Consider the following 22,366-nt stretch of genomic DNA (forward strand, 5'->3'; position numbering starts at 1 on the left):
TCGCCGGCCGTACGATTTAATCAGTGCAGATTATTTACAGACAGACACTGACCCCCTCCCCACCCCCCTCGGCTGGCTCTCCGGTGGTTCTGAGGATGGAGGTGGGGAGGACGCTGCTGGACCCGCACTGGGGGCCAGTCCATGAGGGGTGCCTCGCCCCAGGGGCCTCAGGGATTCTGGGCGGCAGGCCGGCTTGCTCAGGGCTAGGGGAGCAGCAGGGACAGAGCCGGCTCTACAGTACCATTTCCCAAGGCAGCCTCGCCTCCTGCTTGCTTCAGGGAGGAAAAGAGGGCAGAATCACCTCCATCCACAGGGTTGAAGCCAGGATCGGGGGAGGCCCCAGGCTATAGTGGGCTCCTCTGGGGGCTCCACAGTCCCGTCCCATAGAATGAGAGAGAGGATGAGCTGCTGGCCACCACGCCACCCCCACCAGTGTCCCTGGGGGACAGCGAGCTGGGAGGGAGGAACCCCTTAAGCCTGGTGGGCATGAGTCTCTGGACATCTACAACCCCGGCCTGGGCACCCATTACCCGCTCTCTCCCCGGGAGAACTAGGACACTGGCAGCTGAGCCTGAGGCTGGTGGGCTTCTGAGACCCCTGAGGGGGGTGGTGGGGGGTGACAAGGAGAGGGTGGATGCTCGCGGAAAGAACCCAATTGAGTCGCAGCTCAGAGCAGAGAAAGTGGACGGGAGGCTGGAAGCCCAGCCCCGGGGAGGCGTGGCTGGCGCTACCCTTGGGGGAGGGGCCTTGGCAGACCCCCTTTGGTCCTTGGTAAGGCAGGCCCAGGGCTTCCTGAGAGGGGAGGAGGTACAGGGGAAATGGGGGCTGCTGGCCCGGGGCTGGCCAGGTGCGGGTAGGGTTCTTGGGCCTAAGGAATCCCGACTGCTGGGGTTGTTAGAAGTGGGCTGGGAAGCAATCAAACCTCAATAGGACTCTTGATCAGCGGGCCCCCTCCCTTCCCTGCCCACTTTGGCTTGAGGTTGCCACCAGGTGGAAACTCTTTCTGAGACTCAGAGGGCTGGAGACCAGTCAGGCCCCACCAAGCTCTAAAACCAACAGAGCCCTCAGCTCTGACCTGGGTGCTCAGGTTGGAGACCAACCCAGCAGCCCTTCGACCACTCTTCTAACAAGGCCTTCTGACCCACTGCTCCTCTGGCTAAGCTAGGGGTGGGTGGGAGCCTAACTCCCTGTCTGGTGCAGAAGTATATTTAGAAACCTCTAAGCCCCTGCCCTGAGGGACTGCCCTGAGGGACCGCCCCGGTCAGGCAAGTAGGAAGAAATGCTTAATTAGTGTGCAAAAAAAAAAAAGATACCTGGGCATAAATAAACAAGGAGGCGGGGCTGGCAGGGATGTCAGCCGGCCTGGAGGGACCCCCACCAGGGGGCTGAAGAGCCACTGAAGGCTCCAGATGAAAGGCCCCAGGAGTCGTCTCAGAACCACAGGCGCGGCCAGCCTGGCCCCTTAGCACCGTGGGGAGTGGGAGGGTCTGGCGCCGAGGGTCAGACCCACTCCTGCAGAGAGCGCTTGCAGTAGAGGAGCATGCGGGGCGCGCCCTTGCGCTGCATCTGCACCAGGGCATAGGTGAGGCCCAGGATGCAGAGCAGCAGCAGCACAGGGGGCACCAACACCATGACCATGTTCACCGTCCGCGTGACTTCCTCCATCTGCACCACCACGCGGCTGCCCCCGTCCTCGTCTGGCCCTGCCTCGCCGCCGCCAGGGCCTGCCTCGCGGCCCTCCTCGCCCTCCTCGCTGTCACTGCCCGCCCCAGGCTCTGCACCCGCGTCGGGGTTGAAGGGTGGACGGGCCACGTCAGGCCATCGGGGCCCCGGCTCCACGTGCTCTTGGCAGCCCATGAAGTCCCGTAGGATGGACTTGGGGTAGCCGGGCTCCATTCGCAGGCGCTCGTTGTCAAACTTCCAGTATTTGGTGCCCTTGTAGAAGTAGGTGTAGGCTGCAGGGGGCAAAGCAGGCCAGAGGAGCGTTAGGTGGGGGCTCCCCACAGGCCAGAGACCCGCAAGGAGAACCAGGACGAGCTGAAGGGGCCCCGGTTTTAAAACACCCTCTTTCTCACTGGCTTCCTTGGGAACTTTGAAATCTGTCCATGCTTTCTGGCTGGGCTGACACTGACCAGGGCAGTGCAGAGAGAGGTCCTAGAGCCTGCTGGGTTGGGGGCTAGAGTCAGGGGATCTGGTCTGGCTTCCTCCTACACTGGAGAGGACAGTGTCTTGCTCAAGGCCACTCAGTCAGACCGGGAGTGGAGCCTGATGCCCCCTTGGACCAGATCTATGGTCCAGGGCACTCTGTCCACATCCTTTAAACCCCAGGAAGGACCAGGTTTGAGCCACCAGATGTGTCCCTGCTCAGAGAAGCACAATGAGGTCACAGAAGCAGCAAAGTGAAGCCACTGTGCATGGAAGCCGTGTGACCCACCTGAACATTAGCAAAACCAGCTGGGTCTCCGCTGAGCCTTTGAGAACCTGAAGGCTGATGGGCATTCTGAAACTCACCAGAAACCCCGCTGGAGAAATAAAAGCCGCACCTCCCTGTTGCTCAGTTATAACGACAGAGATCAGGCTTCCCTGCCAGGCAGGTAAGGGGGTGCCCTGGGAGGACTCTTGCTCCCCAGGCTCTGAGCCCAAGCTCACCCCACAACCCTGCCAGGCTCAAGGCTCTGTGGGGAGCAGGGCAGCTCTGAGTACCAGCTCTGGACACAGGCCGGCCTGGCTGGACTCCTGACTCCACTACTTCCTCACTGTGGGATTTGGGGCCCTTTACTCAAGCTCTCCTTGGCCTCGGTAAATGGTGTCGATGGTCTCCTGGCCCAGCTGGGTCCCCCGTGCCTGCCATCTTGATGCTGGTGACCGCAGGCAAGCCCTGTCCCGTGTGTATGGAGGCGGGGGGATGGTGGGTGCTGGGCAGGCTGGGCAGGGTCTGGCCCTGGTACCTGCATCGTTGCTTAGGAAGGCCCCTTTAGGGGAGGCGGGGATCCCCTGCCACACGCTGATGGGCTTGGGGTAGCCGGGGTCTCCACGCTGCGTGTCCTCGTTGAAGCGCCAATACCTGTGGCCAAAAGCACCAGGTTGTGGGCTGCGCCCGGTCTGTCCAGGCTGTGGGTTCTTTCTGGGAGGGCCTGAGGATGGGGGCCTTTTCCCTTTAGCGGAGGGGCACTCACCTGTCCTCTTGGAAGAAGAAGGTGTGACCTGTGGGCTCCCACCAGATGGCTGTGTCGATGCGGTCGTAGGGGATGCCCAAGCCGTAGCTGGTCAGCGGCTGTGGGTAACCAGGCTCCAGGTTCGCTTCTCGGAAGAGCCAGTAGCGGTCACCTGTGGGAGGGGTTGGGGGGAGCGGGCACGGGGAGTGAGAATCTGGGTCTCCAAATCTGTTCACATTCACTGCTACACTCACCACGCACACACACACACTCACATCCTTGTACACAGAACAAGCACTGACACTCCACACTCAAGACAATTCACGTTCACATCACATGCATATGGCACTCAGGGACACCTGTAATGCACCCATTTACGTGTATACACATTGCCAGCTCACAATGACACACACACACACACACACTTGATCACAGTACACATGAGCCTCTGATCCTGTTTGAACATCCACCCCCACCCCCCCACAGTTCTTACACAGAGAGAGGGAAGAGGCCTGGCCTCTAGATCTGGAGGCTGTGTCCCTGGGGCCCCCCAGGAACAGGGGGGGCCCCAGGGAGCATGGCCCAGGCTCCTCCCTTTTAGTGTGAGCCCAGCCTGGCCCTTGGGGACTTCCTGCCTAGTTAAGACTCAGGCCAGGGGGGCTGGGGACATAGCCAATCCTTCAGGGGTGCTGCCCCCTTCCTGGGGGGCAGGCCCCAGAGTGGGGGCTGGGGGGAGGGAGCTCCACTGTCTCTGTAGACAGACCCAGGGACACTTCCCAGAGTGGGCTCGCGGACCCGCTCTTATGAGGAAGGGGCAAAGAAGAGGCCTAGGACGCAAGGAAAGAGGGCGATGGGGCGGAGCTCCTGTGCTATAGAACGTGGGCACTTCCCCTCAGTCAGTCCGCCTCTGCCCCCCGGGCCTCTGGTCTCTGTCTACCCTCACCCCCACCCCTGCCCTGCTGCCAGGGTCGGGTCCCCCTGAGTAAGCCCGCAGTGGGCGACAGGACGAGATGTGCACGCGGTCCTTCCTTTCCATCCTCCCTCAGGCCCAGCTGGGTCAGAGGTCAGGCCAGAGGTGAGGGCAGGAAGGCTGCCCAGCCCCACTCCCTCCCACCTGCCCCAACTCACCTTTGAAAAAGACGAAACGCCCGTCCTGGCGCTCGTAGGCGGCACTGATGTCACTGGGCAGGCCCCGCCAGAAGTGCCCGATGGGCATGGGATAGTTGTCCAAGACACGGTTGTGCCGCACCCGCCAGAACCAACGGCCCTGGGGAGGGCGTGGGGGTGAGTGCACGGCATGGGCCCCCCCCCCCAGTGGGACATGCTTGGGCTGGGAGTGACAGAAGAGTGGGGTCCTGGGAGCCCAGGAACACCCTCGGTCTAATAACATGTTCAGACGGGCGAAGAGGGGGCAGCGAGGGGCCCTGGGGCCACCTGTATCCCCTGGAGCCGCCATGGAAGCTCTGGGTGAGGGCTGAGTTGAGGGCCAGGCATCACCTTTACTCAGTGGATGATGTAGACAACTCCCACTGCCTGGGAGAGTCTGGTACAGGGGGTCTTAGGAAGAGAGGCGGGCACAAGGAGAGAGAGCCCTGGGTGGGTGGGGCCCCCTAGGCTCATTGTACGACCCCGGGCAAGTCCCTTGTTCCTCGGGCTGTTTTCTTCTTGGTCTAGGGTCTGACGGCTCCTCAGGGGCCGGTTAGTGAGGGGGGTGGAGGTGGGGCAAGAGTCTGGGGGAGAAGTGGGAGGGAGCTCTCTGCTCTGAGCCTGGGCCAAGGGGCTGGGTGGTGGTGGGGGGATAGGCAGGGGCCAGACCTTGAACACGAACATCTCCCCTCGCAGCATGGCCACTGTGTCGAAGTCCCCGTCGCAGATGTTGGGGCCATACTGGTCGGGCCGCTCCGTGGCGCGGGGTTGGGGTGGGGGGCCTGGCTTTGGAGGCCGCTCTGGCTTCCCACCTGGGGGAGGTGGCTGAGGGGGCCTGGGGGGCCGGTGGTCTGGCCGGCCAGGCCGCCGGGGGGTCACAGTGGGAAGAGGTTGGGTGGGCTGTGGCTGGCCATCCGGGGTGCCTGCAGAGGGGCGGGAGGGGGATGTGAGGGGGGTAGCCCCAGAACCCAGCCAGGATGCCAGCTTCTCCTACTCGGAACCTTGGCAGCCTGGGGAGACCTGTGCCCCACGGGCAGCCCACCCAGGTGAGAGGCCCTATCTGACCATAGCAGACCCCTCCCCACACCACCATCGCTTGGGGGGACCTCCAGTCTCTTCCACGCAGCCCCTTTGTTGACCTCCCCACACTGGGCTAGGGTCATTGTGCCCTAAGGCCAGTCCTGGCTGCACTTCCCCTTGGGGACGCTCCTCTTAGGAGGCTGGCCGGTTCTAGTGGAGGCTCCAGAAGCAGTAGACACAAGCAGAGGGAAGAATGTGGTTCCCAGGTGGCTGGGAACACAGTGAGGGCTCGGAGTGGGCACTGACCCACTGAACTGGCCCCCAAAGACCTCCCCACTGGGGGCTTCCTTGGTGGGGGGTGCTACCTGCCTCAAAGGAGCTGGGAAGTGATAAACCAGCGATGCTTGGAGGAGAGCCTCAGTGGGACACCCTTGGGCTGGGTGTGATGGTGGGAGGAACAGGGACCCCAGGGACACCCTGGGTCTAACAAAAATATCCCTCAGGGTGAGGAGGAAAACGGAGGCAGTGAGTGGAAAACAGAGGCAGGCAGGCCACCTGTGTCCCCTGGAGCCACCATGGAAGCTCTGGGTGAGGGCCTGGGCCTGGAGTCAGCCAGCCCTGGACTGGTTTCTAGCACCATCCTCTATTGACTGGATGACTTGGACCATCACTAATTCTCTCGGGGCCTCAGTTTCCTCATCTACAAAATGGGTGTGGCCATGGTCCCTATGCTTCATGGGGCTGGCAGCTGAGAGCAGGCGTGCAGAGCCCTGTGTCCTCCACTGCCGCCCACTCACCGTAGAGCTGCTGAATGCCCCGAAGGTCGTCTTCGGGCAGCTGGAAGTTGTCAATGTCCATCCACTGGTAGAACGGTGCCATGATGGCGCTGGGGTTGCTCGAGTGCTCCAGCCCCAGTGCATGGCCCAGCTCATGCACTGCTACCAGGAAGAGGCTGTTTCCTGTCATGGCGGGCAGCGGGGTCAGCTCTGGCCTGGCCCAGGACCTGGACACCCTACTCTATGGGTTGAGGGGCCCAAAGAGCCTGCCCATGCTTTACACTCAGAAGAAGCTGAGCCACTCTGACTTCTGGGCCTCTATCTTCCCCATCTGGAAAATGGGTACATCAATTCCTTCCTTTCCCTACCACCCCCCTTGGAGATGATGGACAGCAGACTGAGACCAAGAGTCAATGCTCCCAAGAACTAACTGCATGGGGGATGCTCTCCCCTCCCAGCCCCCAGCTCTACCCTCCCCACCCCCCACCCCTGTTGTCACTCTGACCAGAGGTGCTCACCATGCAGGTCAGTGCTGGAGAAGGTCCAGGGCTCATCTGCATCAAAATGGGTGTCCCCACCCAAACCAGGGCCAGGGAAATAGGCGTGGGCCAGAAAGCCACCCGTGCCATCAAATGGCGAGCTGTCGCCATGGAAACCAGAGGCAAAGAGTACCATGATGTCTGCCTCTTTCTGCCGCCGCAGCCGGATGTCCTCATAAGGCACCTCCTGGAAGACCAGGGGCGTGGCCTGCTCCCATACACGGAAGGCCCGGCGCACGGCCTCCAGCGAGTGGTACCAGCCTAGCTTCTCTGTGTAGTTCTGGATGCTGCAGGCAGACGGGAAGACGTGAGTGAGCCCACAGCCGGGGCTATGGTCCATTGCTAGCGTCCACTGGGTTGGAGGCAGGGACACATGGTCTCATGGAAAGGGCATAGGATCTGAGCTGGTTCATGGATGATGCTCATCAATACTGACTGTTAATTTACTCTGATGTGAATTTGAAAAAAAAAAAGAACTAAGTTGTCAAGCCCAGGAATTCATTAGGATATCACTGAATAAGGTTTCATTTTGCCAAATACGCTTATTTTTTAAAAAATTAAGTAATTAAAAGTATAGGTGATACAGAGCCAAGAGAAAGACCTAGAAAGTGGGATGCAAATGGCTGAGGTTTGGGAAACACAGGCCAAGTGGTTCTGAATGTTGGGCTCCAGAGCCAGGCTGAATCAGGTTCAAGGCTGAGCTCTAACATTTTCTGTGTGACCTTAGGCAAGCAACTTAAGTCTCTCTGAATTTTAGTTTCTTCATCTGTAAAATGGGAAAAGGAGGGCAGCACTTTCATCATGGAGTCCCTGGGAGGATTCAGTGGCTTAATTCACACAGAACATGTGCCTGCACTTGATAAAAGCATGGTGAGGCCTGTTATTTCCCACTTAAAGCAGATTAAGCATCTGTGTGCTAGACAGAGCTCTGTCAGAGATCATGAATCAGCTCATGGATTGTGAGTTCACTCTGGTGGCCTGGGTCCCTTAGGACCTCAGAGGCTGCTCTTCCTCAGGAGATGGAGCTGAGGGTGGGGTCATGGCTGGATTGGAACGGGAAGGGGGACCCTTGAGGACTGCCATGCAGCTCAAGGCTCAGGAGGGTTTCTTGCCAAAGAACTGGGTGGAAAGGAAGGAGGGGTATTTGAAGCAGGGTTTGTGTGGGTGACTCAGTGCACAGATCCCCATTGGGCAGATGCTGGACTCTGGCTCCAGGGCCTCCCTTATCCTTCACACCCCTGAAGCCTCCAGTCCGCACCGGTGTAGAAGCCCACCTTGTTGGGTGAGGCCAGCCCTTGGTTGCTGGCGGGTGTGGGGAGGGAGGAAGGGGATAGAAGAAAGGAGGACAGAGCAGAGTTCAAAGAGAGGGGCGGATCTAATCAGCATGGGGGTGGGATTGGATGGGGAGGTCGGGCACCCTGCAGTGGGCTGCTGGGAAGGGAAGCCTTCCAGACAAACCCACTGGGAAGCCTGAGGCCTCAGCCCAGGGAAGGAGAGGTCCCAGCACCTCAGGAACACGCACTGAGGGGACACCACTCTGGGCAGCTGGGGTCTCTACCTGAAGGTCAGGTGGTGGTTGTTCCATTTCCTTCCCGTGAGGGCGTAGCGCTTCCTCCGCCGCCGCAGGTTGGCTTTCACACGTACCCCGAACTGGTCTGGCACCCCACAGCGGGGCCGCTTCATCCACCTGGGAGCACAGAGCCTCCCCTCAACACACCTGTCTGCTGGGCGCCGCCTCTTCCAGGCAGTCCACCATCTCCCACCCTCCAGCCACAGGCCTCCAGCTGCACCTATTATGAGGGTGGGCGGCAGTGAGAAGACTCTCCCTAAGCTTGACCTCCTCCTCAGGAAAATGGTATGATGACCTGGTACTGGAAGACTGGGTGCCTAGGAGTAGCTCTGAAAAGGAGAGCCCCTGTTTACCAGTATCGCCCAGGAACGGGAGGTGAGTTACCCTGAGGCCTTTTATCCCTGATACCTTCTGCTCTGAGTGCTCATCAAGAATGTGGCTCTGGGTCACAGCATCTCTGTCAGACTCAGAGCAAGGCCTAACTAGGCAATCACAGCACATATACCACACCTCCCATTCCCAAGCCTGTGGCATCACTAATCAATCCTGAGCTCCTTGCTGCTGGGCTAGGTTTTGGCCTCAGGAGCTTTCTCAACACAAGACAGCAGCAGCCCCTCCCAACCAACAAGAGCTAGCATGGAGGATCAAACCCTTTGCCACCTTGTATCTAGGCTACCCTTTCCTGGAAAACTCCACAGGCCAAGTCTTCATCATAGCAGGCCGGAAGGAGGGTGGGTGCCAGTGGGGTCTGGGAATGACCTGATGGAAGGACTCACGCCTTGGTCTCTTCATCCAGCACACCCGTGATGGGGATCCCGTAGAAGCGCTGCATCTCGGCGAGGGCCGAGGCCAGGATCTGGGCGGAGCGCATGGTGGACATGTGACGGCTGGGCTGGGGCAGGTAGCCGTAGAGCCGCAGCCAGTTCTGCAAAGGAGAGGCCACGGCCTGGTCAGCAGGTCCTGGCACCCTGACCTCCAAGCATGTGCAATCTGCCTCACACCACCTCCCACCCCCATCACCTCCCACCAGTGTGGGCTTCTGGACCACTCTCCCTGCTTCCACTTCCTGTGGTCTGTTCTCACACAAGAGCTGGAACAAAAGACCGGCTCTGATAATCCTCTGCCTAGAACCCTCCAAAGACTCCCCATCTCAGAGGAAAAGCCAATTCTTACAGGAGCTACTGGGCCCCAAGTCAGCTCTCAGACCTCACTCATCATTCAGCCCAGCCAGGCTCGCTCTTGCTTCGGGCCTTCGCACTTGCTGTTCCTACTGCCTGGAGCGCTCTCCCCAGACCTCTGCATGGCTCTCCTCATGCCCTCTTTGTCTTCAGGTCTCTGCTTCCTCACCTTACCGGAGGGGCATTCTCTGACAAATATAAAAAACACACCCACCTGCTGTACCCTGTACTCCCTCCCTCTCCTGCTTTCCTGCCCTTGTCACTATCTGACACATTGTATTTCACTTGGTTGTTTATCGTTTGTCCTCCCCCATGAGGACAGCTCACAGTCACCATCTTTATTACTGCACTGGCCCCTGCAGGGGTGGGTCCGCTACCATCCAGGTAGACCACTGGGACCCCTATGGGATTAAAAACCTCTTGAGTTCTCACCTAGTAGGAAAACCATGGGGCTTCCCTGGTGGCTCAGGTGGTAAAGAATCAGCCTGCATGTGGGAGATCCAGATTTGATCCCTGGGTCAGGAAGATCCCCTGCAGAAGGGAATGGCTACCCACTCCAGTATTCTTACCTGGGAAATCGATGGACAGAGAAGCCTGGCAGGCTACAGTCCATGGGATTGCAAAGAGTCAGACACAACTGATGACTAACACTTTCACCAGAACCTAAGCCTTCTGGAAGGAGAGCAGATGGGTTCAGGGAGCCCACCCAGGCCCAGCAGGGTGGGACCACAGGCCTGAAGTTCAGTCTCTGCTCTGCCACTAACTCTGTTCTCTCTGGGCTGGACTTTCCTCATGTGAAAGTTGGGGAGCCATAGGGTTGCTAGTGGGTGCAGTGTGAGAGAGATGGCCCTGGGAAGAGCGGCTGGGACACAGTGGGGCGCCTATCCCCTTCAGAATTTGCTTGGCTAGTCTCTTTTGATATAAAAAAAGATTAAAAAATTGTATATTTATCTGGCTGCGCTGGGTCTTAATTGCCACATGTGAGATCTTCAATCTTCATTGCCACATGTGAGATCTTTAGTTGCGGCATGCAAACTCTTGGTTGCAGCACATGGGATCTAGTTCCCTGACCAGGGATGGAACCCAGGCCCTCTGCATTCGGAGTTCGGAGTCTTAGCCACTGGACCACCAGGGAAGTCCTTGGGCAAGTCTTCTCATCCACCTACCCATCTGTCTGTCTGTCTACCCACCCAGCCAGCCACCCTGCCAAATGTTTCTGAACACCCTCTCTGTGCCAGGCACCATGCCAGCTGGAGGCCGTGGAGGAGGCAGTTGACCTCCAGGGGCTTACGATCTCCCTAGGGAGACCCGCTGCAGAGAAGTTCACACCTTCGAGTCTGTGAGCAGACAGGACCACTGCAGTTGAAACCCGATGGTGGGATCCCCAGTGAGCCAAGCTGAGTGGTGCTGAGAAAGGGGACTCTGCCCTGCCCACCTCGTGCCCAGAAGGCGATGAGATCATGGTGACCACTGTGGGAGGTTGGTCAGCACAGAGGCCAGGGACTGCTGGGTCTTGGCCACACGGAAGCATGTCCTTTGAAATTTTCCTTGTTATCCTCTGTCTCTGAAAACCCCCAGAGCGAGGGGAACTGCTCTGAGAGGCTCTGGAAGGCAGAGGCTGCAGAGCAAGGGCCCGCGGGGCAGATGGCAGCTGGACACAGAGGCTACTCTGGGCTGACAGCCACGTGTCAGCTGCCTGGGCCACGCCCACATCAGTCTGCCACCAGGGCCACGTCCAGTTCCTCAGGTACTGGATCCCCTTGGTGCCACCCTGGCACCCGGCCAGGTCCCTGGAGCAGACGGGCTGCCCACACAGCCTGGCTCAGCCATGCCAGGCTGCCACTGGAGGGAGCGGAGGCTGAGCCAACAAGGGCAGAGTGGGGAGACAGCCAGAGGCTGAGGATGCCGAGCCTCAGCTTGGAGGGCTCGCAGGGCCCAGGGCGACAGTCACAGGACAACGAACGAGGCAGACACCGAGCTGAGAAACCACCACGGCTCTGGGGACAGAGCCTGGTCAGCCCCCTTTGTATTCCTGTGCCTCTGTAAAAGGGGTGGTATCAGGACCTGCTTCATCTCATGGGTTTCCATGAGGATGAAATGGGGATGTCCAAAGGAACCTTGGGCACTGTGCTGGGCAGGGAAAGTGCTCAATAAACGTATTACTAATGACAGAGGCTGGGATGGGGGTGGGGGACTGCCCCGTTGCTCCTAAAACCCTAGAACGGCAGAGTTGTGCCTCTATCGACAGGGCTGAAGGATCCAGGTTGGGACAAGGCAGCCTCAGGTGGGTGCAGGGCAGCTGCGGGAGGTCGGAGTGCCCTGCGGCACCCCCCACGAGCCCCCCTCACCCCTTCAGCCCCTTCCTCCAGCTTCCAGACCCTGGCAGTGATCGGGGCGCCCTCCACGGCCTTCTTCCCAGGCACAGAAACCTTTCCTGAGGCTCCTGTATGTCTGGAGAGGGGGAGGTCCACCACCCTTGATGGACACAGTTTGCCTGAAGAAGCCTGGAGAAATCTAGAAGGCAAGGCTGTGAGGCTGACTAGCTCTCACAGTGAGAAGAATCTGGCTGGAGGTGGGGGGAGGGCCTGGGGCTGCAGCTGACAGAAGAGGGCACCTCTACATCACCTATTTGCATACGGTAAAAATATCCCAGGGAGCACAATCACAGGCCACCAAGGGGCTGATTAGTGGTGTCTGGAGAGTGACAGGAGGAGGGCAGGGCAGGCGGGGGAGGCTGGCTGCGGCCCTGGGGAGGGGGGAGGAGGGCAAGGGAGGGAGCCGGGCCTGTCTGCAGTGAAGAGGTCCAGAGCCCGGTGGGGCGGAAGGGGCAGAGGGGCCCCTTCAGTACTGGGGCAGCTCGGGGGCTGACACCAAAGGCCCAAGGGTGCCTGTGGACCCTCCGTCACACTGCCAGGCACCCTTTGAGTCCCAGGGAAACCAAGAGTTTCCACCTCGGTATCAGCCAAGCCGCCCCTGTGACAAATGTCTCTTGGCCACTGCCTGAGTAGAAAGCTGAGGCTGAGGACTGGTGACGTGAGTGGACTAGGCTGAAACAGCCTTGGCAGAGCAGCTGAGCCCCTGTATGACAAGGTGAAGGAGCTGATGGAGACGCCTGACTGGCAAGCAATGGGCTCAGAGCTGACCAAGCACCAGCCAGTCTACACCACCCGCGGGGCTGGGGCTCCCCACCCCCCTCCGCACCCCTGCCTCTGCCAGTATCCAGGAGGAAGTTTCTCATCACCCTACTGTTCTAAGTGCGACAAGCCCTGGGGGTGGAAGGAAAAGAGCATGAGGCGGGGCAGGCACCGGTGTTGGCAGGCGCTGCCCTGACTCCAGTCTCCTGAGGGGCTCTGCAGCCACGGGACAAAAATGGGGAGCAATTCCCAAAGTCACGACAGACCCCTGGTCTCAAAGTGGGAGAGAGGCTTGCTCAAGCCTCCGCTGCTCCTACCAGTATAAACACTGCCTCCCGCCCCCTTCCATAAGGACTCCTTTTCCTCTCTGTCACCTGAGTCTCACAGGTGTGGTGAACCAAGCAGTGAAGTTCTGTTTCTCACAAGCAGAAACTGAGGCTCAGGCAGGTCCATAAGCAGCAGAGTAGGGAGACCCCTTCCGTAAGGACCACTGCCCAGTGGGAGGCAGGGAAGGGTTCTACAGGGAGACCACGAGGCCCCTCCTGCTTCCCGCAGCCCAGGGAGGGAAGCTGTTGTGAGAGAACCACCCTCACCAAGCCATTTCTTTCTCCAGCTCCAGACCCCGCCCCATAAGTTTGGACGGAAGCTTCAGGTGAGTGGCTGGCCCCAGGCAAGGAGATGTAGAGCCATCAGGAATCTGGGGGTGGGGGCATTCCTGGCCCCCTGACCCTATAGGAGAGGCCATAAATATAGCAGCCGGGGGGCTGGGAATCTGCTGGAGCCAGGCTGTCAACTCTCATCACCCCATTCAGTGCCCACAAGTAGCCCATCCCCATTACACAGACTGCAAGGTTCAGAGAGGGTGCACGGCTCACCCAGGATCACTCAGCTGGTCTGTGGGTAGAACTGGAGCCCAGAGGCAGCATTGTCCGCTCCTCTTGGCCTGAGGCTGGGGATGCTGGGCTCTGGCCCATCTGGGGAATCGTGCCCAGCACAGTGCTGGGGGAGGGCACTGGGGGAGGGAGTCTAATCCTCCCCACTATGGGCATCTGGGTCTGGGCAGTGGGCCACATCAGCAGGGCTGCTCCCCAGGACTGCTGAGATCTCGCCAAGGCAGGCCCTCCCCCATCCTGAGGGCATGTCTGGGAGGGAGCCACCAGATCAATAATGTGCATTAAGCAGTCGCAGGGGTAGGGGCAAGCCTCAGCTGCCCCACAGCCAGCTCCTTCGGGCTCAGATCAGTGGAGCCCCCTCCCACCCGGCCTTATCAGACTCTGCACGATAAGACCAATCTCTCCTGCTCAGCTCTGCTTCTGTCACCCTGCTTTCTCTGCAGGCCAGGCAGACCCTGGCAGGATTGCCCAGACAGGCACAAAAGGCGTCTTGTCAGGCCCACCAGCAATGGACACAGACCTTTCATGGTGTCCTGGGACCCACAGATGTCGTTAATTAGTCCTGGGACCAGTGAAGAATGGGGGCCCTAAGCCAGGCTGCCCTGTCCTTGGTGGACCATTTACTTCCTTTAGAGGCAGCATGGTTCATATTCAAGCGGTTTGAGAACACAGTTGCCCTTCTGGGGCTCAAATCTAACCCCTCAAGATGGACAGCTGTAGGTGGGGAAGGGGCTCCGGGTGGTAGGGAGAGCGGGCAGAGTGGGGATGTCCGGCCAGGGAAACAGGAAGGAAGGGGACGCCACTTCTTTAGCCCGGGGCATTCCCCCCCACCACCACACTCCTTAACCTGGAGGAAACAACAGCTGGGTCCTTTGGCCAGTGGGTGGGCAGGGGTAGGGTGAAAGGGCCCTGCTGGCTGGTGGTTTCGGGTTGGCTGAGGGCCAGGCCTGGGCCACGCACCTGGAAACCCCCCTGTAGGTGTGGTCTTTTCAGTGGGCTGGGCCGTGTGGCTGGACAGGTGGGGGTAGGGCTCCAGGCTCACAGGGGGCAGGGCTCCAGGCTCACGTGGTTGAGGGCAGCCCTGACTCCACCCCTACCCCCTCCTTCCCACCTGGCTCTGGCCCAGCAGGCTCCGGTCTGGCTGCGGAGCTTCCAAAAAAATGACACCCTGGGCTCTGACTTGCAGCCTTTCACCCAGCTGGGGCCTGGGAGCTCAGGCTCCAAGCCACACTGACCGGCTCTGCTACCATCCAGGCTGCGGGATCAAGGGTAATTTCTCTCACCTCACAGTCTCCACTTCCTCTTCTGTACAGTGGGGTCATGATTGCACCTAAACTTACAGAGCTAATTCAGGATTAAATGTGAAAATCTTACAAAACCCCTCTAGGCCCTGCCCAGGATGGAATTAAGTACATTGAAAGTGCTCAGAAATAACACCTGGTCCTCCCCTGGGCACTGCATGAGGGACACTGTGCAGAGCATTGGGTATTTTATATACAAACACATTGAATTTCCCCAATAACACCATCCAGTAGATACTACTACTAGTCTCATTTTGGAGACAAGTAAACTGAGGCTCTGTCTTAGTTGCTAAGTCTGACTCTGCGACCCCATGGACTGCAGTACATCAGACTTCCCTGTCCTTCACTGTCTCCCGGAGTTCACTCAGATTCATGTCCATGGAGTCAGTGATGCTATGGAAATATCTCTAACCGTGTTACCTAACTGAGGTTCAGATGGGGTCAATGATTTGCCCAACAGCAAATGCCATTTGCTTCCCATTGTATTTTGCCACAATTTTGTAAGCACTTCCTATGCACCAGGTGCCGTGCGCAAGTACGGTGGACACGAAGTTGGGCTCTCTGGGGGGTGGGGGTGGTCATAGCTCCTGGGAGAAGGACAAGGTGATGTCCAAGGCTCAAGGGTTAGTCCTGGAGAGCAGCTCCAAACCTTGGCCTCCAGCCTCCGTGGCCACGGGGGCATCTCTGAGGGCTGACTAATGGCTGGGACCCAGGGTCTGTCTGTCTAGATCCTAGAGGTTGAGTTGGGTCTACTTCTTCATTGTCTGCTGATCCCATGAGGGACATGGGAGCTGGTGAGAGGCATTCCTTTTTGTCTCTCTGATCCAGGCCCACCTTGTACAGCTCTGCTGTTTTTGCCCAGGGGCTGCAAAACCCTGTGCTGCTCCCCTAAAGCGCTCAGGCATCCCTAAAACCAGGATCCTGCTGGGGAACGGCCTCATATGAGCCTAACTCAGTTGAGACTTATCCAGTTAGAAAGCGCCTACTGTGTGCCTCAGGCCTGGAGTGTTCAGCCGCCAACAAGGTGCCAGGTCCTCAGCTTCATCTGTGGACTCCTCCCGGGGCCCTCTGTGAGATGGAGGAAGCTCTAAGCAGAGAGCCCCGAGCCCTCTCAGCTTCTGCTGACCCAGAGAATACTCCACACCCAAGGCAGAGCTGGCCACGGGGCTTGGCCCCTGTCTGAGGAGCCAGCTGTGTGAACTACATAAATCTTGGGACAATACTGAAGGTGCCAACTGCCTTAGTCCATCCTGGCTGCTATAATAAAAATACCATAAGCTGAATGGCTCATAACAACATTTATTTCTCCCAGTTCTAGAAGTAAGAAATTCAGGTTCAGAGTGACAGCATGCTCAGGTCTGGCTGCTAACTTCTTGCTGTGTCCTCACATGATGGAAGGCAAGGAAGCTTTCTCCGGCAGTTTTTGTATTTTTTATCTTTTTACGTCTCAGTCACACTGCAAGGCATGCGACTTAGGAATCTTAGTTAACTGTTGTTGTTTAGTCACCACGTCATGTCTGATTCTTTTGTAACCCCACGGATTGTAGCCCATCATGCTCCTCCGTCTGTGAAGTTCTCCAGCCAAGAATATTGGAGTGGGTTTGGGTTGCCATTTCCTTCTCCAGGGGATCTTCTCGACCCAGGGATCAAACCCGCGTCTCCTGAATTGGCAGGTGGATTCTTTATCACTGAGCCACCAGCGAAGCTTAGTTCCCTGACCAGGGATCAAACCCACACCCTCTGCATTGGAAGCCTAGAGTCTTAACCAGTGGAATACCAGGGAAGTCCCTCAGACAGTTTTTATAATAACACTAACCCCACTCATGAGGGCTTTGCCCTCATGACCTAATCACTTCACAAAGGCCCCCACCTCCAAATATCATCACCTCAGGGGAAGTTAGGTTTCAACATATTATTTGAGGCCAGTGCGGGGTAGGTGCAGGGAGGGGAGGGGCTTCACTCAGTCTATAGCAACAACTTTAATCAGAGGTGGGAAGCTGCAACCACCACAATGACCACCATGGCTGAGCTGGCCTCAGGCAGAAGTCAAACTGTCGGCTGGGCAGAGGCGTCCATGGCAGGGAACACCTGGAGGGCATGGAGGGGTGGCCAAAACCCAGTGCTTGGTGGGGAGAGGTTTATCCTTGCTGGGCAGCCTTGCTATTCTGAATTGGTATTAGAGAACGTGGGCAGTATTTGGAGGGATTCTGGGGGAAGTCTTCTTTGCTGGGGGGTGGTCTGGGTGTGTTTCTAGGTTATTTCCTCCCTACTCTCCTTGGACACAAACGAAGCAGTTTGCGTCCAGGCTTCAGAACAGGCAGGTCTGTGACACACAGACACGGAGCGCATGCAGGGCTGTTCTCTGCAAGGAGGCAGCTGACTGACTGGACCCCAGGGCAGCCCAAACACAGTGCCCTGGTGAAGGACTTGGCATAAAGGGAGTGGCCCAATCAGATCCTGAGTCCCTGGCAGCACTCATCAGTGCAGTTCTCCCTGGGTTTTGAAACAAAGTATGGAGAAGAGTGGCTTGCTACTGATAAGAGAACAGAAAGAAAAGAAGATTCAGCTTCTGTAGGTTCTCACAGACAAGGTCCTCACACTATCACACCTCTTCTCTTTGAGGGTGGGCATGGGGGCCCCTGCAACTTCTGCTCCACAGTTAGGACAGGGCACTAATATGAGTACACCCGCGGGGCCCCAGGGGCCAGCACGGAAGTGTGGACAGAGACTGGAACACTGGAAGCCTGGGCCTGTGGCTCACCAGTTAGACCTGAAGGTCAAAGGCAGAATTCGAGCTGACCCCTACCCTCCTTTGTCTGGTGTCCTCCTCAGCTGCTAGGTAAGGGCAAGGAAGATACCCAGGAGTCTGCTCAGGGAAAGTGGGTGTGCCCATGTTTTAGTGGCAGGGGCGCCACACCTGTAAACTCTGGCAGCCTGAGTCACTTCCTTAGGGCAAAGCAGGAGGGCTGAGGGCCTGGAGGTGTGTCTGGGGAGGAGTAGGGGGTGGGGAGAGACCAAAGCTTCTCTGATGAAAACCAAAGGCACTTAAGTGGACTAGGTGCTGGAGCCAGAGATAGGAGGACAGAAAGGGGGGCCTGGATTCTCAGGCCGAGGAGGCCAGGAGCTGTAGCTAGCACCTCAGTCAGGCAGGGAGGGCCTGGGTTATGCAGAATGGCTGCAGATTGGGGCCTGACAGTCAGGGAGGGAGTGGGACAGGGCAGAGTGGCTCAGTGGTGGCTTCCCCAAGAAAAGACAGCCTCCTCCAGGCTGGGGACTGGCAGGTTGCAGGTGTGTGCTGGCTCTGAACACCTGCTTGATTCCTTAGCCTGATGAAACTCTGCCCTGGGAGGGAGGGAGAGAGGGGCTGGCTGCTCAGAGACTGTCCTAGCTGTGACCTGACCCAAGGTCTGGAGCTGTGGTCAAGGACCAAAGCCCTTCTCCAAGGGATGGAGACTCTGGACACGGGGTGTAGCCAGGCCCAAGAATCTCTGAAGCTGGTCCTTGGATAGCCTGGACTTGGCAGTTTTCCTATAGCCTTGGGGCAAATGGGCTGGCTGTGGGCCCAGATCTGGCCAGACTTGATGGGACCCTAAGGAGCAACAGCCTGTAGCCAAAAGCCAACTCTAGAATCTGGGCTAGCCCACCAGTCTTGAGCCCCCCATCTACCTTGGCTTCCAGCATTCAAGGGTCCCCTGTACTTTCCAGAGTTTCTTCCCGCAATAACCCGACCCAAGTTTCCCGAGGAGAGGGGCTGCAGGTCAATCAATCCCTAGTCAGTGCCACACCGGTGTAGGGCCATGGTCTGTGCCCCCAGTGTAGATCCTGAAAGGTGAAAGGTGTTAGTCGCTCAATTGTGCCCCACTCTTTGCAACCCCACGGACTGTATCCTGCCAGGCTCCTCTGTCCATGGAATTCTCCAGGCAAGAATACTGGAGTGGGTTGCCATTCTCTTCTCCTGGGGATCTTCCCAACACAGGGATTGAACCGGGGTCTCTGGCATTGCAGGTGGATTCCTTACCATCAGAGCCCCCAGGGAAGCCCCCAGTGCAGACCCTGGGCAGCAGGTATTCACTCGGCTGGGAGAGGAGGGGGTGATGGAGGAGCAGAAGCAAAGGAGAGAACAAAGACCCTCAGACCACAGGTCCCAGTGCCCCAGCTCCTGTCCATCTAAGATGCCAAATCACAATACCTAGCTACCAAATCCCAGTTTGGTCTGTGAATGCTTTCTGTTCAGAGATGCCATTTCTAAGTAGATTATGAACTCCTCGGGGGTGGATCTGTGACTTGCAATTCTTTGGTATTCCACTCCAGAGAATGGCAGGTGGGTGCAAACAGCACTCTCTGTTCAGTACCTGGAGGCAGGCTGAGGGCCATTTCTCACCAGCAGGAGTCTTCAAAAAAGCCCCTGCTTGTCTGCCTGTGTGAATCAGGGGCGGGGTGGTGGAGCTGGACTGGGCATGGCCTGGGCTCTCGCTCTGCCTCCTGCCAGGGCCTGGCTCCCTGCTGCTTTCCCTGGCCAGGCCGTAGAGGGAGGGCAGAGCAGGTGGGGAACTGGCTGGGAGGTGTAACTTGAGCTGGGAGGAATTCCCTGCCCTTCCTCCGAGCTTTTATTAAAGTAGGGCGGGGAAGGGCAGGCTTCCATCGGAAAAAACTCCCAGGCAGCCGGGGAGGTGGGGAAGCCGCGGTGCTGGGCGTGTTGGGGGGGGCGGTGCTGGGAGGGAGCACCGGCCTGGCTGCAAATAGAAACGGCACTCAGGCCCATAACCCCAGCAGCGGGAGGCTCCAGGCCGGCCCAAGGGCACCGAGGCCCAAGCCTACCCGGGACGTGCAGAGAAGGGTGTCTCATCCACCACGCACCCAAACCTCACCTCTTCTTTGGGGCAAGAAGCAGCGTTTTAGGTGTCGGAGAAAGAACATCTTCGCTTTTGTTCTGACTCAGTGGAGCTAGTGTCCTCACTGTCCCTAGTCCGGAGGACAGCGCTCGGCGACCCCGTGGAGCCGGGGGCGCTGGCTGGACTCAGCTCTACGACAGGAGGCCCCGCCTAATCATACATTATACATTGGACCGATCCGGAGATGAGTCCCTGTAGGGACGTCAGGCGGGTTCCTGGTGAAAAGATGTTCAGAGTCCACCCTCTTAGACCCGGGCCTTGGCCATAGGGGCGCCGGTGGAGGAAGCGCCGGGTGAGATCCGGTCTCCCTCTTGATCCCATCTGGCGGTGGCACGACTTGCGCGCAAGAGTCCGAGAAAGTCGCCAAAGCGCCCCTTCAACCCTGATCGGCTGCCTCGGAGGTTAGCACCCCTTCCCCCTACCCCAGCGCGCCGCACGCGGCTCAGTGTCACCCAAACTCTTAGGCGGGAGCGCTGCCTCTGTGCTCAACGTCCCCACCCCTACCCCCGGTCCCCAGAGCAGCCCCCTCTCGGTTAGCAAAGAACGTCACCGCGCGTCTGCAGGGCTCTCGAGGAATCGGGCGTCCGGAAGGGAGGGGAGAAGAGCAGGGGCTAGGGGCCGCAGAAGCTAGCGCCCAGGAGGAGGGTTGTGAAGGATCAGTGCCCAGGACAGGGTTGGAGAAGTAGAGAGTGGGCTCAAGCCCTACACCCTCCAGGGTTTGTGAAGAGGTGCACCGCCAAGGGCCAGTTGGAGAGAGTCAGCTGGCCCGGTCCCCTTTCTTCCCTGCCCCCAACTCCGGGACAGGGGCTCATCTCTGCGCGCTTCCCCTCCACGCTTCAAGCTGCGGGCGTGGCTTCCTCCCTACCCTCAAGTCCCCCAGCCTCAAGTTCTCCAACCCTCGGTAAAGCGGCTGGCGAGGGTCCTTACCTCGGCATTGACTTCGGCGTCCTCCGCCGCTGCGCCGCGGCCCAGGCAGCTCAGAAGCACCAGCAGCAGCAGCAGCAGTTGCGGCCGCGCAGCCGCCTCCCGGCCGCCAAGGAGACTGCCCGCCCAGCCCGGCCGTCCGGGCGCGCTCCGGTCGCTGCCCATGCCCGCGGGGCTCGCCCGCTTGCGGGCGCCGGGGCCCCGCACGCGGTTCGGAACTTGCGACGCTCCCTGGCTCCCCGCCCGAGCCTCGGCAAATTCCCACGGCCGAGGAGAAGCGGGCCGGGCAGGTCCGGGCGCGCGGAGCCGGCCCACTAGGGAGAGGGCGGGCCGGAGCCGCCCGCCGCGGAGTCCTGCAGCCTCGGCGCCCGGGGCCCGGCGGAGAGCAAGCGCAACTCCAGAGCCTTTGTCTGCCTCAGCGCTCCGGCCGCCCGATCCCGCGGCGTGCCCTGCGCGCCCAGCTCCTTCTGTCCATGTTGGGGGGCAGGCGCTGCCGGGAGCGCGCGCCTCCCGCCCGTGAACCCTGCTCGCCCCGCGTCCGACCGGCCCGGCTCCCCGCGCAGCCTAAGAATGAGGCGCAGGGCGCGGGTTGGAGCGAGTGAGCTAGCCAGGGAGCCGGCGCCCGAGGTTCCCGGCGAATTCCGCGCAGCTCCGGGCGCTCCCGGCCCTCCTCCCCGCGATCCCCTACCACCGCTCTTAAAGGGCCAGCGTTCCTGTGGCGGACCGGCCCGGGCGGGGGCCGGGGGCGGTACCTCAGCCCGAGGTTTCTAGGTAGCAGGTGCCGGAGGTGGAGCGGGACCGGCGGCCCCTTTTACTCTTCCGGGACAGCGGGAATCCTCTCCAGCCCGCCCCCGCCACTCCCATCCTTGCTTTGGGGGAGCCGGATTGACACCCCCCGCCCTCAAAGCGACCCGCCCCACAAAGGGAGGGGCAAGGAGGAATGAAGACGCCTCTTTCTCCCGCCTACTGGGTGGGTGGGGATAAACTGAGGCAGCGGGGTCAGGAAGCCGGGCCTTGGAAGGGGATCCAAGCGTCTGGTATTAGGCTGGGAGAAAAAAAAAAAAAGATAAAAACCCAGAGTTTGGTTGGCCTAAGGCCTCTTTTCAAAAGCTTCGGGGTATCTTTGGCCTTTTCAGGACTTTTCTCAGTTGCCCAGTGAGGCGTTGGGTACCTTGGATGCCATGCGACAGAGATGAGGTTGCCGTCCTGGGTGGCTACAAACGTGCAGCATGGAGATGGGCAAGTTACTTAACTTTTCTGAACCGCCAAGTCCTTATCTGGAACGCAGGGCAAAGGGCTGGAGTGGGCAGTTAAGATATGTTTCCGGCTCCTGGCCTAGCACATGTTGGGTGTCCAAGCAAAGAACATTATTTTGTGCAAACGAAATGTGACAATGCAGCCCCACAGGGTGCTGGGCGGGTGGGCAAAGCTGCCCGCAGAGCGGACTTTAAAGTGCTAGTCCCTGGTGGCTCAGATGGTAGAGAATCTGCCTGCAATGTGGGAGACCCGGGCTCGATGCCTGGATCGGGAAGATCCCCTGGAGAAGGGCATGGCAACCCACACCAGTACTCCTGCCTGGAGACACAGGAGCCTGGCAGGCTACAGTCCATGGGGTTACAAAGAGTCGGACACGACTGAGTAACTTTCACTTAATTCTATTCCAAGATCGATTTGAGGATCTGGTTGGTTTGGATGCCGAAGGCTAGAGGTGGGAGGCCTGGTGTCTAAGGTTCACAAAGGTAACCTTCCAGACCAAGGGAAGTCCTGATCCGACAGACTGGCGTCAGGTCAGGAGGTGATGGCGCCTGCGGGAGGGCAGGAGGGCGGAGACCTCGCCG

General features: G+C 59.1%; 1 protein-coding gene and 1 long non-coding RNA gene across 4 annotated transcripts in view; one reads left to right on the top strand and one right to left on the bottom strand.

Annotated features, from left to right (window-relative positions):
• MMP15 (matrix metallopeptidase 15) lies at positions 1-21,390 on the bottom strand. Of its 3 annotated transcripts, XM_081511753.1 has the most exons (12): positions 21,281-21,390; positions 18,379-18,534; positions 9,413-9,572; positions 8,983-9,131; positions 8,195-8,323; positions 6,616-6,923; positions 6,119-6,280; positions 4,971-5,224; positions 4,284-4,422; positions 3,177-3,327; positions 2,949-3,064; positions 1-1,955 (listed from the first exon to the last, which is right to left on the bottom strand). In XM_081511753.1, the coding sequence occupies exons 3-12, from the start codon at positions 9,422-9,424 to the stop codon at positions 1,501-1,503; spliced, it is 1,875 nt and encodes a 624-aa protein (XP_081367879.1). In that variant the 5' UTR covers positions 9,425-9,572; positions 18,379-18,534; positions 21,281-21,390; the 3' UTR covers positions 1-1,500. The 3 variants fall into 3 exon arrangements, with proteins under 3 accessions (XP_081367879.1, XP_081367880.1, XP_081367878.1); XM_081511754.1 differs by lacking the exons at positions 18,379-18,534; positions 21,281-21,390 and adding an exon at positions 13,394-13,485; XM_081511752.1 differs by lacking the exons at positions 9,413-9,572; positions 18,379-18,534; positions 21,281-21,390 and adding an exon at positions 20,532-21,204.
• Positions 19,501-22,366, top strand: part of LOC145514286 (uncharacterized) — a 25,721-nt gene continuing 22,855 nt past the window's right edge. Inside the window, exon 1 of the long non-coding RNA XR_014060021.1 lies at positions 19,501-20,005. This is a non-coding gene — a long non-coding RNA (uncharacterized LOC145514286). The remainder of the gene's footprint in view (positions 20,006-22,366) is intronic.

This window comes from Giraffa tippelskirchi, chromosome 7 (assembly GCF_054371585.1).
Source record: "Giraffa tippelskirchi isolate mGirTip1 chromosome 7, T2T-mGirTip1v1.2.pri, whole genome shotgun sequence".
In the NCBI taxonomy this organism is placed as follows: Eukaryota; Metazoa; Chordata; class Mammalia; order Artiodactyla; family Giraffidae; genus Giraffa; species Giraffa tippelskirchi.

Coding starts and splice junctions, on each gene's coding strand:
- MMP15 (XM_081511752.1), bottom strand. CDS start 20,693: ATGGGCAGCGACCGGAGCGCGCCCGGACGGCCGGGCTGGGCGGGCAGT. Junction 9,132..20,531: donor ACGCCGAAGTCAATGCCGAG/GTAAGGACCCTC, acceptor TCTCCTTTGCAG/AACTGGCTGCGGCTCTACGG. Junction 3,328..4,283: donor GCGTTTCGTCTTTTTCAAAG/GTGAGTTGGGGC, acceptor CCCCTCCCACAG/GTGACCGCTACTGGCTCTTC.